At 38.8% G+C, this 17,404-nt stretch overlaps 2 protein-coding genes across 2 annotated transcripts in view; one reads left to right on the top strand and one right to left on the bottom strand.

Moving 5' to 3' along the window:
* The window catches only part of ophn1 (oligophrenin 1), a 46,065-nt gene extending 35,962 nt beyond the window's left edge, over nucleotides 1-10,103 (top strand). The window contains exons 19-24 of the mRNA XM_088012516.1: nucleotides 157-304; nucleotides 1,054-1,362; nucleotides 2,867-3,014; nucleotides 5,200-5,250; nucleotides 6,260-6,308; nucleotides 9,196-10,103. Coding sequence (XP_087868642.1) covers nucleotides 157-304; nucleotides 1,054-1,362; nucleotides 2,867-3,014; nucleotides 5,200-5,250; nucleotides 6,260-6,308; nucleotides 9,196-9,201 — 711 coding nt within the window. The 3' untranslated portion in view covers nucleotides 9,202-10,103. The remainder of the gene's footprint in view (nucleotides 1-156; nucleotides 305-1,053; nucleotides 1,363-2,866; nucleotides 3,015-5,199; nucleotides 5,251-6,259; nucleotides 6,309-9,195) is intronic.
* A 2,947-nt stretch (nucleotides 10,104-13,050) lies between these two features.
* Nucleotides 13,051-17,404, bottom strand: part of LOC106903221 (androgen receptor-like) — a 39,903-nt gene continuing 35,549 nt past the window's right edge. The window contains exon 8 of the mRNA XM_014966861.2: nucleotides 13,051-17,304. Coding sequence (XP_014822347.1) covers nucleotides 17,146-17,304 — 159 coding nt within the window. The 3' untranslated portion in view covers nucleotides 13,051-17,145. The remainder of the gene's footprint in view (nucleotides 17,305-17,404) is intronic.

Raw genomic sequence — 17,404 nt, 5'->3', positions numbered from 1 at the left:
ACCAGAAGACTCTGTAAAATCTACTAAAGAGTACTTATTTAGTTGCTGTTTTTCAGCTCTTCGTGCTCCAGCCCTTTACCTCAGTTACCAGCTGGAAGAAGCTGAAAAAGCAGCCAATGAACCAAAGTGCTACTGTAACTTTTTATGTGATTCCAGATCTTCACTTGCATGCCAGAGGACAGCGCCTTCCCACCTGTCCCTCCTCCTCGGATCACGGCGAGAAAGCGGCAGCCAATCACCATCTCCAAGCGGCCTGCTCGCGTTTTCCAGCCTCTTAGTCACGAGCACGTCCGCGACGCAGAGAGTAATTATCAGCCGACCTAATTGTGGTCACCCTCCTCCTTATCCCATCCTGCCTGTTGCTCAGCGTACAATTTTGTCTTTGTTTTTTATTTTTTTGTCTGTAGAGACCACAGCGAGGTCACTTCTTGACATTTTACAAATGGGATTTATTGAAGTGTGCTTGTTTGTCCCAGTAATTATCACGAATTGCAAAAACATGGAAGCAGTTTGCCAATTGAAATTCATTTTTTTTCCTGTTTACTTTTTAATGTTAATAGAAAACCATGTGACTTTTTTTTAATAGCTCATTTGACATACAAATAAAAGCATCCACTTTTTTTTTTTTAAACCCTTCCACAGTCTTATTCTTCTAACATGTCAGAGTAAAATCAGGCAATTTTCTCTCTTTTTTTTAACCTCTTTTGTTGGTTCAAACAGTAAGAAAATGTTAGTTGTGACTCCCTGCTCTCACTGTGGCCCAGAAATGTGGCTCAACTTTGTTGGGATCTTTAACTTTTTCCCTAACTCGCTGCTTTTGCAGAGTTTACAGGTTATGCACATGTGCAATTCATTTTACTGCAGTAAAGTTCTGCACTGCTTGTTTACATTAACTTTGCACCCACTGTACGATCCCAAGGTAATTTCTGGATTCTACATTTCATAAGGTGCATGTCACGGCAGTAAATATTCACATTTAATGGTGGTTTAAGGTTACAGTGCAGTTAAAGCTGGGTTTCTGTTTTCTTTTTTCTTTTTTTTTTTCTGCAACAGATGGGCAGAAAGACACCTCTGTGGTGGATGGGGATGTCTCAGCGAGCCCCAAACCCATAAAGCCGACGAAACCCATGAGCTGTGCCCCACTCGCTCCAAGAGAACCTCCTTCGAGGCAAGCGGGGATCTACAGACCGGCCAGCCGCCAGGACCGGCCGCCCGACTCCGACGCTGAGAAGCTGAGCGACATGAGGCAGAAGCCTGACTCTTCCCCGGCAGCAAACGGGGATTCTGGGGTCTTGGTGAGTCGGGTGCCGTCGTTTCAACGTCAGAAAGCGTCTCCGAAGGGAACGCCAGCCAACCGTGAAGGTAAGAATCCGCGTTTTATTAATTTATGTCAGCATTTTATGCCTGTAAAATAAAATAGATGATAATGTCAGCATGGATTGTTATATAGTCTAAATGTTTTTCTTAAAGAGTACACAGTGTTGTTGGTTGTAACGGTGACGCGCTCCCATAATTTTATCTCGGAAGATTAACTGTGCACACATATATAAGCTTAACATAATATGTTGGATTTAAATACAAATTCTCACTTTAGGAGATGTAGCTTTAAAAAGAATTTGTCATTACTAGAAGACAACGGGCCGAATTTTTACAATTAAATCCAACGTTATTCATAATTTAATTATATTTTAATGCTACAAACATGTTTTTTGTAACTTGAAGTATGAGCTAAAGATTAAGGTGATGGCAAGGAAGGCATGGGGGTATGAGTAATTCTGAGCTTCTCTGTAAATGTTCAACCACCAGCCTCTGAGCTGCTGCTGCTGCTGCTGCTGCTGCTGCTGCTGCTGGTCCGGCAGCTCGAAGAGCTTTTTCTTTTCTGGGAAGGCGAAGTAGGTTTTCCTCAAGAATCTCCGGGATGGTCTTGCCAAGTCCCGCTGTTGTAAATCAGGCTCCGCAGCGTGATGCCGCTACCAACACGTCTGCTTGTGGGGACCGTTTTCATGGGGTCACGAGGTGTCGGGTTGCACCACAAGCGGCAATTTCTTTTGATTATCACAAAGTTAAAATTTAGTCTACTCCACATGTTTGGAGATCTTTCAAGAAGGTTTCTTGTTTAGTTTTTTCCTTTTCTGTTGTTGCTTTTTTTTTTTTTTTTTGTTCCGGCAACTTTTTTTTTTAGCCCTGCATTGTCAACTATGCAGTAAATGCCTCCTCCAGTTTTTTTGGCTTATAAGTCAAGGCGACCTTGAAAGCAGTGATTTTAAAAAGACTGATGTATTCATCTAAAGCTGGCAAAGCATTCAATCTAATTAAAAATCTAATGTCTTGCTCAAGATTAGTCAGACCTCTGGCAGGTACAGATTTAACGTTTTTATTCAACCAAGCAGTTTGTGTTTCATAAGAGATGAGGGGAGTCTCTTAGACGATATTAAAAATAGCAAAAGGAGTATCAATTAAAAAAAAATCTATTTACAATTTATTAATAAAGACACAACTTGTGAACATGTTATTTACAGATGTATTTATCTGCAATAATTCTGGTCTCTTGGGTTTTAAAAGGTAGTGCAGATGCGTGCTTCCTTCTCATCTAGTTAGTGAGTGGACCTCCCAAAATCTGCAAAGTGCGTAGAAGCTGGCTGGTGCACAAGCTACCCTGCCCTCTTAGCATTTTTTGGCCATGACTTTTTATTTCATCTCCACCTCTCTTTAATCACGTAGCAAAATTTGTCGTCCCAGTCGGGCAACACAAACAGCTCAGACGTGGCTGCTGTACATACTGAACAATTTGCTTGTGTGTTTTCTTTTTTTTAAATTTCTTTATGCTTATTCATGTTTTTTTGTTTGTTCTTGTTTCGTCTCTTAGGACATTCTGATGGTGTAACCAAAACAAAGTCTGCAGAGAAACATGCCATTTGTCGACCCCCCATCAGGCCCCCTGAGCCCCCATCCAGATGTCCCGCTCCACAAAAGCTCCCAGTTGCAGCCAGCTGTGAGGGCACGCCCACATCTTAGTGAGTACACCAAAGTCTCTATCCTCATGCTTTCTGGGTAATTAAACACAAGGCTCTGAGCAAAGTGTCTAAACCTGTTCAACTCTTAAGATTTAAATTATATGGCGACATTAAAGCCCCCTTTGGACTGCAGGACCGAGCCTGGCTCGGCCTGGCCTGTGTTCAAGGCCCGGGTCCGGCGTTCTTGCGTTAGCACTTAGAGCTAGCTAGCCGAGAGCTGTGGTTCCATTCGGGCCAGCCAGACGGGGCTGGTATGCAGTCAGACGTTAATTGGTTCGTTTGCCGCGGAGGCGGGCACAGAGAAGAGTCATCTTTCAGATCGGATGTTGTGTTAGACTTTCTCGATGTCGGCGTCAAAATAAATCCCGCCGTCGTCTATTTTTAACCGCCTGTTTTTCAGTGATAATTATGACGTATTCAATTGCATTAAATTTTTATTTAGTTTAGTTAATATCCAACAAGCTGAAGGGAGGATCCTCATGGTGCCATCACACCACAAGCACATAAGTACATGTAACTTTTTATCTGTTGTGAAAACAACAGACTATTTATCCTATAAATTACTTATGAACAGTGAAATTAAATAATTGATCTTAAGCGATAAGATATTAATCTGGGGTGGCCTGAATGTTTTGAATCTCACCGCTTCCTGGTCTGCGTGAACCTGAATTTCCCATCGGTGTGCGTAAAAAATATCTCAGTTTTGATGTCGATCTGGAGGATGAATCTGCGCTACACTGGAAACTGGAGACTTCAGCCAAACTTTTGAAATCGGGGAACATTTCTCTAATTGAAGTGATCAGAAGTCGGCAAGGCTCTCTGCACGAGGGGATTTCCTCACCTCGCTTTGGTCCAGCGGGGGAATTCCCGAAGGCGCAGCGGTAGTTCAGCTGCACGAAACGTGGGTCCAGCTCAGAGATGACACTAAGATGAGGAATTTTTTTTAATGATTTAGTTAAAGGTAAAAAGCTGAGGTAATTCTTTTCCCCAGTGCCGCCTAGCACATACAGAAGAGGCTGGACGGGACAATGAGGAACGTAAAAGTTTTCCACGGTCTCTGGGAAGGCGGCCTCGGATCCCCGCACACTTTGCAAACGGAGTACATTAGGGCCGGGCCAGTGGCTGCCAGGTCGGGCCGTTCGGTGCAAAAAAATCCTATAGTGACCTTGAAAACATGACAGCTGCAGTTTTGAAGAGTCAGCACATTTCAAACCCTTTTATTTGATCTAAACTTTCACGAAACACACCACTGTTACAATCTTTAACTTGAGTGCAATCCACATGTAGACAAAGAATAATAGTTTTTTTTTATTTTCCAAAATCATCAAGGATTTATAAGTTTTATTATTTACATTTTTACTTTTGCAAATGGTTTAGATTTTCTTGGGAATTTTTATTGCATTTTATGACTAAGGTGTGAGTAAATGAAATTTCAAAAAAAAAATCAGGAAATGGCTTCAGGATAATTGCCAATCTCAAATAAATACAAGCTTAGAGCAACTGGAAGTGTGTGTGTTTTTTTTTTTTTTTTTTTTTTTTTTTGACAACAGGTTGGTCTGACAAAACATAAAAAATGAATGTTGAAGCTTTTTGCCCACTGTTGGGCATGGGGGAGGCCTTGTACTGGAACCATGACGAAGTCCAAGGACATTTGAACAATTTTTAAAATCACATCATTTGCTAGAAAATGTAAAAAAAAAAAATTGTTACCCTTGGGTCTTTAAATGGGATATTGATCCAAGACTTTGGGCCAAATCAATACAGAAATGGTTCACCAGACACAGAATCAACATATGACACAAATATTGATATTTAGTTGCTTAGAAGTACAGTATTTATTGACGTGGGATTTGTTTTCCCCCTGAATAAATGTAGTTTAGTTAAAAGTTGGAAGTTTTGCTCAATTTTCAATTTTAGATTATGTCATTAATTCTCTTTTACATTTAGAAGGAGTCCTACATAGACATGGCGGCACCATAAGTGCACAGTAGATGGTGACACTGTTAACCATGCAATCTAAACAGCCCATTCTGTAGTGTTTTATCTTCTGGAAACATGATTTTAATGACAGGATGATTTCAACGTACGTGGCTTCACATGATACCTACACTTCCAGCTTTTTACCCTGCACTTTTCGTAGATCTCTCCTAGGAATTTAACATGCCACTTACCTTTTGTTTTTCAGTGTTGCGTCAAAGACCAAGTTTTTTGAGAATGCCTCCAGACAAGTTGTCAGGTTTGTAAAGCCTTTCATTGTTTCTTATCCACTTAGTCCATTTGTTTAGCTCACTTGACTAATCAGATGCAGGTTTTTCTACAATAAATGTCAGTTTAACTGCATGAAAGTGTGACAAGGATTTTAATTCCTATTATATGCATCAGCACTAAGATTTTAAGTCATTTAACTAAGTGAATAAATGCTAACTGCCCCATATTATTAAGATTTTCCATGCTGTGGCTTGTTTTTTAGAACATTAAATCTGTCTTCATTCTGGACTTATTTAGATGCCCAGACTCCCACGTGATAGGAGTGTGTATGTTGGTTTTATATCCCAATGGGAAATTAAAACTGAATGCACACCAGCCTCTGGAGACCTCCTCTAACTGCAGGGACCAAATCGAGTTCTCTGTAGGTCCAGATTGCCCATTGCAAGTTAGGACTTTGCTTCTCAGGGAAAGTATAAAATTTCCCTTAAGCTGTGTTAAGCAGTGTTTCCGCTGAGTTAATGACTTAGGCCTGGCGTGCGTGTCAAACGGCGTAAAACTTTAGGTAGTTTTATGTGCATTGTAAGTGTTCCCTTACACATGGGCCCTTTGATTTTTTTTTTTTTTTCACTCATGCAAGATCCTTTAGCTCATGATGTAGTGGAGTCTGTGTGATGTGGAAATGGACACATCTGCTCTTTTATGATTTGCATGGCTGAGCCAATTCAAGGCCCCTGCTCTCTGCCCAGTGCAGGCAACGATGCACGATGTAAACGAAGAATGTGGGAGTTTTATCAAAGAGAGTTTATGTCTTTGGTGTTCTTTTATTGGTATCCCCCTTCATTATGTTGTCTTGAGTTTAGGCGATCCTTTCCAAAAAATAGAAGCCCAGGCTGGAGTAAGTTTTGTTTTGGCTTTTGAACAACAGAATATCAGCTTGCGACTTCAGTAACCGTTCTCCCCAACCTGAATAAAATCTGTTCTGCTCAAACTGTGCATTCTGAATGCATCTCAAACATTTCGTTTCTGTTTCAATTTAGCCCTCCAACCTCTTCGCTATCCTCAGTCGTGACAAATGCGAAAAAAGAGGTAAGTGTTGAGTAAATGTTCAGATATTTGCAGTTGTGTAACATCTGCGGAGTAGGGTTAGGTGTATGATGATCTCAAAGTTAGGCGGGGCTGGTTTTGAACTTTTAATTTAGATAAAAAAACTGCTTGTTTTATTCACACTGATTTCACTGCTAAGGTTGTCCTGTGCGTTTCATTTCTGTTGCTGATGAAGGATTCGGTTGAGGCCTTTTTAAATAATCAGTATTGGAGTTGATTAAATTTGCCCCCCAGTGGCTGTTGTTGGTGTGCTTTTAGTACTTCACATCAGCTGCACATGTCGTGACAACTAGCATACGGGTTAGTCATGTTTTGCTGATTTTTTTAAATTCTTTTTTTAAATGATGACCTAATGATACAGTGTTTTTCCTATCGTAATATTTTTCACCTGTTGCTATGATATACAGAGTGAACAAGGGAACGTACTGACTGCTGCGCCTGCTGCTGATAAGTAGCTTTTCTTAACTTCACCCTGTGGTGAAGCAGCATATTGAGGCTAACCTGCCAAAACTCCATCTGTCACCCATTATTTAGTAAACCTCTTTAAACCATCTGCTTCTCCAGACCACCTATATACCTTTACTATGTGAAGTTTCAGTGTATTTTCTTGAGCAGTGCTGTATGTTGCTAAGATTATATTCTTGAAGAATCTCTGCTGTAATATTTATTTAAGTGATGCGAATTGTTACCTCAACTTGGGAGTCTCAATTTATCTGGGGAATGCTACATAGTTTACAAACAGTAACACTGTCATAGCTTAGCTTAGCATTTCTCAGCGTATTTTAGCATCACTTTGCTAGTTTTAGCATTGCTTACGTCACACTAGCGTAAGATAGCTTACCCTAGCAAAGTGCAGGCCTTGCTTGTAGAAAAGCTTTTAATACAGTAGTTTATCTTAACATGGTTTAGCTTAACATTGTTTATCTTATTTTAGCTCACCTCACCTAAGCAAATGTAGCTTAGCTAAGTTAACATTAGCATCAGGTAGCATAACTTAACCTTTTAAGCTTAGCTCGTCCGACCTGAGTTTATGTAACCTGAAGCAAACCGTTGCTTAGCTTGCCTTACTGTAGCTCGGTTTAGCTTAAAGCTAAAGTGTGTATTTGTCAACTGTCATTATGTCGTGACAGTACAATGTGAGACGGACAATCTGTGAAAAAAATCGAGCTGTCTCCTGGTTCTGTCATCTTCTGTTGTTTATGAAGATGAGCTGTCAAGTAAATTTTAGTGCCACGTTTAAAACTCCCCTTAGTTTTTCTGACCCGATTAAAACGGTAAACAAAAACAGTTCCTTGCTTTGTTTTTATAGCTATTTTGAAGAACTGACTCTTTCACCAGTTGTGTGCTTGTACTCAAAACTCTTTGGCGGGAAACTCAAGTTCAAGGCCATAACTCAAAACACAAGGCTGCCAGCAGCGCCTTTTGAATGCTGTGGTTATTTATGGTTTGTTATTAAGAGATGAATAACATAGCGGGATATCTTTATAATTATACAGCATAAACACCACAAAGAATTAGTTGTAACTTACAATTTATGTTTACTGTTCACAATATTATGATGTCTTTGTTACCACTTTGCTACTTGTGAAGTAAAGTTTATCAAACTAATTAGCGTTGTTGGCCACCACATTTAAATGTTTTTATTTATTCAATCAATCCATCACAAGTCCATGGTTAGAGAGATGAAGAAAAAAAAAACTCTATATATGTTCTGTCTGCTGTATTGACATGCAAAATCTATTTGTTTGATGCTTAACCACCACAATGCTGTCTGGGCTTGTTACAAGCATTTATGTCAAACCAGCAATTAAAGGTGTTGGCCCCCGCGTTTCTTTTTTTTTTCTACTGCCAGAGAAATTTATAGACAATTTTTTTCACTCTTTCTATTTTTTTGCGTCTTTTCCAACTTGAGAGGAATTTCCTTCCTCCAGTCGTAAAGCCCAGCTGAATCATGGCTCGCATCAACAGGTTGGGAAGAGTGAGAGCTATGCTACATTACATACTACCGGATAAAACTCTTTACTGCCACCAACATGTCAATAAACGGATTTTAGAGTCCAGAAGCGGTAGCACGCAAAGCCCCGGTGGTTTTGGGAATTTGAAACCAGCTCGCGCTTAGTTAAACCACCGTCAGTGTGGTTTGTGGCAGTCTGAATCGATCTATATAATGTCTGCAGTTTGCGCCATCGCTACTGATGAACACTGGCAAGAAATTAATCCTTTTGACATGTTTGTGTTTTCTCTGTTTTTAGCTTAAATGATGTCTTCCTGTTCTCCAAGCACCGTGTCGCCCAGCCCCATTATTTAGTATTACCCAGAGTGGGCTTATGTGAAAATAAGCTTAGCATATTTGTCTTCCATTCCTACACAAAAAGGGGCTGCATCATGTAAAATTGACTCTTGTCAGCTTTGCATCATGTTATGTTAGCCCCTCGTCAAAAACATACCTGGAGTTTTGCCTTGATTATTTCATTTATGTTTGAGAAATTCTTGACTCTCCTGGGAAAAACGTTTGCTCTCACCGAGCGCTGCATCAACTGAGCCTCAATCTCACAGTATGAACCGCTTCCTCCACTCGGCTCCTTCAGAGTAGCGGCAGCAGCGATTGGCAAACACCTGGTGGATATGAGCTACTTCTCAGGGCAACACTTAAGAACGTCATTAAAGGTTGTTGTGATGAGTAGAAGCTTCTTAAAGAGACAGAGGCCCAATTTCAAGGCATTAAATTGCAAAGTCAACTCCTTTTAAGACATTTTTATAACAGCTGAAGCTAACAAAGCTACTTGGTTGTGGTTTAAAATGTCACTAAGTTCCTGGGAAATACATTACACCACCCCTGTAAGACATTCTATCCGTTTTGTTTCCCCAGAACTGAAGTGAAGAGGTGGAACGGTGGACGACCTGGACGGATGTTCTCAGCTGCACTTTTCAGATTACGTGAGAAAGAGGCTCCCATCAGATCTGAATGGGTTTGTTTGGGTTTCAGCTGAGTATCAGCTGTGTGACTGCATGGTGTTGTGAAGCAACACATCGTCAAACTCGATCGTCATTCCCCAACACGTGTTGCATTGTTCATCAAATTTAGTCATTTTGCTATTTTGATTTGTTAATTTATTTTACTTTACTTTTTTTTGCCACTGTTACTTGCACACTGTGCTGGTTATAACTTGCAGTGCTAACAGCTGGTCTTAGCAATATGAAGTATTTTCCCCAAAGAAGTCTACCTGACCTAAACCTGACGTCATCAGTTCAGTCACTTGAAAATGTAATCTTTTTTTTTTTTTTTTTTTTTTTTTTTTAAGGATTAGCTACTGCAATTGATTGCTAGCTGAGAAAGCTAATTTTTTCATATTTTTCAGTATTAAAGCATGCAGCACTGAAAGGGCACTAATAAGAAACATTTTTACTTCTGGCAGAAAACTGGGGGGAAAAAAATGAAGAAAATTTGTGTCAAAGCTAATAAATACAGAAGTTATGATGGTTTTGGCTTGCATTCCAGCCACTGTGTATTGAATTAATGACAGTTTTAGTTACAAACTGGGTTCCTCCTAGTGAATTTTCTCATTTCTTTCCAGCTTTTGGTATTTCAAGTCGTTTTGTCAATTTGTTCCAAGTTGAAATGGTTAGGATTACAAAATCAGATGTAATCATATAGAATGTTACAAACCGCACTCCAATGTTTTACTGTTGTTTCTGTTCTTAATGCTATGTTCATTTCACATGTTTTTTTTTGTCTATTTTTCAAAAATAAAAATAAACGAGGAGATATTTGAAAGACTCAGAAGTACAATTTATTTCTTTGAAGAGCTGTTGTTCTGATGTTTTACTGAAAGGTCCACTTATCCTTTCTCCTGACTCCCCTAGTTTACTTTTCGGATTGCAGGGCTCAGTTCAGTTAAAGTCATTTTGAGATTTTAAAGGCCTGTTAAATAATGTGGTAGACCCACGTCCCACATGTGCAAGCCATCTTGGAAGCATTTTTTTTTTTCTTTTGCTCGAAGGCAGATTTATATTTACTGAGGTTTAAGAAATGAGTTATTTATTTTAAATAGTGTTATTTTTAGTGCTGTTTTAAATGAGACATTTAACAAAGTCAATCAGAGTTATTTTGCTCTAGCCTCAAATTAGCCTGGAATATTTGCTTGCAGGTCTGCCACATTTACGAGAAAACATATAGTAAATAAATGCCTAAATAAAAGGTAAATAAAAATGCCTTGTACCTTAAATTCATGCGAGTGTTGTTGCATACCTATCTATATCTATCTCTCTCTCTCTATATATATATACACATTATTATATAGAGATAGAGATATAAATATATTTGCAACGGCAACACACAAATTTAAGGCATAAGACATTTTTATTTACATTATTTAAAAAATACAAATCCTGAGATAATTATGCCAACAGCAGTCTTGTGAAACACATTTAGTTCTTCCTGTGGGATTTTGTCTTTTTCTTTAAATGTACTCAAAATACCTCAGATGTTACGTTTCCCCCTGCAAAAGAAAAAATGAATTTATTTTTAACGGTTTTTATGCATGTTTTCCAGGGAATACCGTGTGGTCAACGCCGAAATGCTTTTGGTGACTTGGATATTAACCAGAACTCCTATTTGTACCTCCGTCACTCCCAACGCTTAATCCTAACGTTTTACTGCTAATAATAAAACGGGCCCAACACACAGATTCAAATTGTCCGGCTGCATTAGTCCTACCATCTCGATTCTGAGAAAACCGAACCTTTCAAAGTCTCCTGACTGCTTAGTTTTTTACAAATACAGAAACTAATTTACACAGAAATAAAGATTTCCTCTGTGCAATGCTAATTTACTGCTTCAGTTTGGGGGGGGAAAAATCCCCATAGTAGCGCCTTCTTGAGGCTATAAACTACCATGGTGGTGTTCAGAGTGAATGCCAGTGCCAGCATGCTTGCACGCTCACCATTGCAATGACGATTTTGAGGCAGAATTTATGTCCACTGTGTGTTTAATGGCTCTTGGTGGCGCCAGAGTGAAAAAGGGATCATCAATGTGATGTCTTTATCCTTCAGGGGGTCAGGAAGAAATACATTTTAATGAGATTATCAGTTGAGATATCAAACTGTAATAATAATAAAAAAAACTCGTTAATCTGTTTGTAAACATCCGCATGACTTCGAGCTGCAGAGCTCTGATCATGCGGCCTCACGAGGGGTTGGCCGTTGAAGGCGTCATTTTAAAAAAATAACGCTTTCAGAAGCAAAGCAATTCAGAGCCTCATATGTGCACAAAGAGCTTGCCTGCACATTTGTTTTACCGTGTGCTCCTCCTCCACATTCCAGTGGGCACTGCCAACGCAGGCCTGAAATCTCTCCCCCCCTCTCGGCTCTTTGCTCGTTCACTCCGCCAGCCTGAGCCGAGCTGGGTGGAGGAGTGGCTCCCGAAGGGGAACAGTCAAAGTTTTCAAGCCTGTGTTAGTGATTAAATGTGCAGTAAAGAGTGACTCTGAGGAATCGGCACAAACCCCTAGACCGGCGGTTCTCAAATCCAGGCCTCGAAGGCCGGTGTCCTGCAACTTTTAAATGCGTGTCGGGTCCAACGCGCCTCAATCAAATGGCTGAATCACCTTTTGAGTTTGCAGTCAGATTCCCAGAGTCCTGCTAGTGACCTCATTGAGGATCCCTGCATTAACAGAGGCATCTTCATTTTAAAAGGTTAGTACCAACATTTTAACTATGCCTTGCTCACAATAATTATTGAATAACCACAAAAAAAAAAAAAAAAAAAAAAATTTTTGGTTAACCAAAAAAAAAAAAGTATTCACACCCGTTGAGCTTCAAAAGCGTTTTCTAGAACAACCACCTTTTTGCAGCACTGGAAGCCAGATTCAAATTCTGTCACATTTATATACTTTATTTTTGTAACCTCGGGTCTTTTGCATCCTTTTTCAGGCTTTCTGCCATAGTTAATAATCTCCATAACCAGGTTGTCACATCATGAAGCTGCCACCACCATGTCTCATGATGAGGGCAATGCATTCAGGGTTTTATGCAGTGTTTGTTTTCTGCTACACACGTTTTGCATGTAAAGTTGAATTTTCTCTGATGTGACTAGAACGCTTTCCTCCATGTTTTTTTTTTTTTTTTTTTGCGTCTCCTACATGCAAACTACAAACAGAACTTCTCAGGACTTTCTTTCTTTGCTTCTTGTAACTCTAAAAAAGACGAGCTGTGGGCCGTGTTCACCAAAAATCTGTCTACTTCTCAGAGTGAGATAAGCAAGGTGAGTGGCATCAACTAAATCCCTCATTCTTTGGTTACCTAGCAACTTACCTACTCTTTGGTTACCTAGCAACAACCTGTTGAATAACTTGCACAGCAGCAGTTTCAAGCTTCTAAATAAAAAAATAAAAAAAAACTATGTGAATTTAAACCTGTGGATGAAACAGGAAAAGTCACGCCGCCATTTTGGTAGTATTTCAGATGTTTGGAACAAAAAACTAATAACTAACTATTTATCAATTAATATGAAACTTTTAATTTTGATGTGTTTTTCAGCCATGAAAGGCGCATCACGCTCTGTGTTATTCTTTGTTCATGTTTTTATAAACTGGTTTCTTCCGTTTATCAATTACGCCCTACTTGTGTTTGGTCCATCACATAAAACCGCAATAAAATGCACGTCAGACTGTAAGATGCTGTGTTCCCCGTTGTTGTTATTGTCGAAACAAACTACGAGTCCATGTTTCAGAGTCTGACTTCTTTTAATTGACCTCAGAGAGTGATGTAACTTTACATATTAGAAAAAACCACGCATAAAAACACAGGTCACAAAGGATATAAATCATACAAGAGATTTCTTTGAAAAGTGTATGAACACCAGAACACACAATAAAGTGATCAATATATACATTTACTGTAGAATGTACAAAGAGCCTTGTCAATATGCAGTACAGCGGGCACGTACCAGCTATTCTCTTTTAGAAATTAAAAAATACAAACACTTCCCCGACCCCCTGACCGATAAAACCATGTTTGTATTAAAAGTTTCCACATGCATCCTCAGGACTCGCCTTTGTGTGCAATACACAGTTAATGCCTTCATTTCCCCCCTGTATGATGCATGACAAAGCTGAAATAGGATAAAAGCACAATCATGACAGACATTTTTTTCTTTTCTTTTTTTTTTCTTTTTTTCTGCAAAACCCTAGCAATATAGTGAAATTCAGGAAACGTTATAATCGGTCGCTTGTCTGTTACTCCGGTTCTGACATCCCCTCCGTTCGACGGATGTTTACCGAACAGCTACGTGTTGAAAAATGTTTCGATCGAACTGTGTTCCTCACCAGCCAATACATTAAGTCACATTTTGATGACTTGAAACACATTTGTTTCGAACAGACAAATATGAAAGAAAGACATCGTCCGCTTTGACGCTGAAGTGAACGTGGTCCAAAACAAAAAAAAAGGTGAAACGTGATGTCATCGTCCACCTTTCCGTGTTCTTTTCTCTTCTGCTGAATGTCCCGCACAAAGAACAACGATGACACAACCAGTAATTGCACAATAAATAGATTACTGGAGGGATACCATATGAATGTCCGTGCATCTGTAAAGCTAAAAGTTACATTTAACGCTTATAAAAACACATAAGGCATGCAACTACCAGCTTAGAAAATGTAAAGTGAATTATTTAATTTACATACTAATAGAACACTGTTGAAGACCACTAAAAACTGCAAAATAAGCTAAATAATTTATGTAATAGAGTAGTTATGACCTGTTACATGTGCAGGTTGATAAATGAAAGCGGTAAAGCTGGATATATTCTCCCGTCTTGGGTTTTAATCATTGTTCTGCACAACAAGATGCACATCAATGAATTTGAATATCATCGAAAAATGATTTATTCCAGTAACTCAGTCTAAAAAAGTGAAACGTTTAAGTTCTACCTTCCACTAAACCTTCCATTAACACACTCGACTGCATGACCACAACATGAGAGTTTCTCATCGAAAACTTTTTATTTTTTTATTTTTTAAGTTGGTCTCGATCAAATGTCTTTAAAATATACTTTTTGGAATTCTTTCGCAAAAACGACACGTTCAGTAGAATTAACAGAAATATACATATATCTGTAAAATACAAAATTTGTTTGGTAATCACTCCTAAACAGAATTATTGACATAAATGCATTTTTCAACCACATTCCTATTGAGATGCACCTTGACCAAGTTGTATATACAAAATGCCTAGTCATTCACTGTTTACATTGCTTTTAAATAAAACAAAATGTGAAACCTCGTGATTGCGTTTGACTCCATGAACCATTTTTCTTTAAGTCGGGTTTGTGATGGCTTATCTTGAGGATATTCCTCTCATTCCGTCTCTCGGTTTTCTTCACCAGAGGTTCAGCAGAGTCAGTCAAGGACTTTCACACTCTTCATGTGAGACCTTCCAGCTTTCGTTTGGCTTTGGCTTTAGTTTTGTTGCTCCAGCTGGGACATCAACGCCTAAATTTCAGATCTTTGGCACTCCTAATTCTTTACTTGTCTGTTCTGGATGCTACATTTTCAACATGCTGAGTAAATTGCTGCTCACCCCATATTTTTTATTTTATTTTCTTCATTAAAGCACTGATGGTTAAAATAAAAAAAATAAATAAAAATAAAAGGTGTGCACATCATTCTGGGCAAAATCTTATCGCTTTCTTTTGTTTACCCCCTCATTACTTTGTTCTACTGTTTCTTTTTGCTAAGTTCTGGCTGTGATATCGTTTTGCTAAAAATATCTACTGCTTACAGATAAAAAGTTACTTACAGTCAGGCATGCACAAAGTGTCAGTTGCGGCAATCGTTGCATCATAACTCGTCTGAAAAGGCAAAAAGTTGTTTAAAAGATGCTCGGTGAGGCTGAGCTCAAAGTCTGAGTAATTTCCTAAAGCAAATTTCACAGACTCCAAAAGGGCCGGGGAAACAGTTCTCCAAGAAAAACAGCAATAACCACGCCGTTCCCTGGTTTGTAGGCCTCCACTGTGTAGCAAAAGGCTGAGTCAGGTGCTGTAATGTAACACGTCAATGCTGAACTCAGGTACATGGTCTGGCATGAGGCTGATCATAGAGAGAAAGCGAAGCAGCCAGCGGGAGCCCGGGAAAAAAAAAAAATCTGCAAGCTCCCTCCATGTTGTCAGAAACGGGTTTGCAGGTCGGATCGTGTCTGCAGGTTTGTCAAGGCCGTGTTTTTGGGCGCAGCGGAGAAATCCAGCTGCGTCAGAGATTCGTCACGTCATAGTAGTGCAATAATTATTTTTTAAACAGTGCAAGATTCCAGCTTATATGTTTATATTTAATTAATGATTTTTCTTCATAACTCTGAAGATGAGAGAGGTTAACTACATGCATAAGTCAAAGGCCAGGTAAAGTTGGATTGGTTGTGTTAAATAGTATGAGAAGGATAATTTTTTTTTAAAAAAAAGGTCAAATTGCACACTTGCCTACTTAAAAAAAAAAAAAAAAAAAACAAGGAATAAACAAAACAAAAAAATCTGAAATATCTTTCATTTTCCGCCGCAAATTCTGTGGTGGAGGCCACTGAAGCTGTGAATAAATTGGGGCGTTTCCTGGAAATTCTGATTGTTAAAGATATTGCCCTTTCAGAGATAAATAAATGAATCCACAATGAACGCCAGACTGTTGGTATGCTGGGATTGGCCAATTGGTTTCAAAAATCCCACAAGGTCGTTCAATCATTTCTACACCCAAATCCACACCAGCTTTTGATGATTGAGACCCAAAAGTACCGACCACAAAGATGCTACTTTGAAAATTCTAACTCATCCAACATGTTTTCTAACAGTTTTTGTTTCCACAGGATGTCATACATGTTTTTGTAATTAAGTTAAACACCACTTAAGAGGCTGGGAAACAAAAACAAAAACAAAAAACAACAACACAAGTCAAAAACATGAAAACTTTTTTTTTTCAGTCTTCAATAACAGTTGTTGCCATGAGTGATTTCAGATAATTTACATCAATTTATGAAAAATCCTAAACAATGGCATAGTGTCATTGTTCTTGCTGGGGTAAAAACTTTGTACACGTGGACAAAAAGCAAAACATTGCAGAAGGAGTTCGTATTCCCATTACGCTATTATTTACGTGGCTTATTAATAATGATCTCAACGTTAAAAACAACCACCAGAATGACTCTTCTGTTAGCAAGAGGATGTCGTAAAAGGTATAATCAGCAGTTTTACCGATTACTCCCCACTGTATACGTTTACTTAAATCAAAAGTTTGATTTTTAGTGTGAGATTATGATGCTGTAACGAAAAATTTATTTAACTTTTTTTTTTTGCACATCTTTACATGGGATTGATGTTTTTACAAATCATAAACCAACAGTTTTTTTTCTTAAATTATAGGATTAGACTCATGCTCGTGATCACAACAATCGAGTTGCTGTGTGTGTGTTTAACTTTATGAATAATCTTCATTTAAAACCAAGCAACTTTTCTCCATCTGTAGAAGACACACTCTCCATCCAGGAACTGCTGAGCTGTCAGCAGATGAGGCCTTGCAGCTCTTAAGATAAAAGCCTGACCAGTTCTGAATAAAAAATCTTAACTATATATAAAAGGTGTAAAAAAAAACCCAACAAAACAAAACAAAAATAAAAGAAACTTGAGCAGTAAAACAGTGTTAACAGGACACGCCTGAAAGCAAATCAGACAGACGATGTGGGGAAACAGTTCACAGCCTTTGTTAAAGTTCATGAAGGCAGCACTTAACTCATTTTTAATGAAAAAAATAAAAAGAAACAAAACAAAAAACTCATCCTCCTACTTGTGGAACAAGATTGGCTTGGCCAAACCTGCGAGGATCTTTGGAACGTGCACCGAGATGATCTCCCCGATCATCTCAGGGAAGCTGACCTTCGTGTGAAGCGACTGAGCCTGAACAAACAGGTCAAAGGTGAACTGATGGAGCTTCTTTACAGTCTGAAACAGGAGAGGACAGGCGATCGGTTATGTCATGGCGATGAAATTTACTACGTGTGGCGATGAGTCATTTTAGGTTAACAGATCCACATATTTTTCA

The sequence above is a fragment of the Poecilia mexicana genome, unplaced genomic scaffold, assembly GCF_051168715.1.
Source record: "Poecilia mexicana isolate PSO_F unplaced genomic scaffold, ASM5116871v1 scaffold_14, whole genome shotgun sequence".
NCBI lineage: Eukaryota > Metazoa > Chordata > Actinopteri > Cyprinodontiformes > Poeciliidae > Poecilia > Poecilia mexicana.
This window is presented reverse-complemented; position numbering and strand designations above follow the sequence as displayed.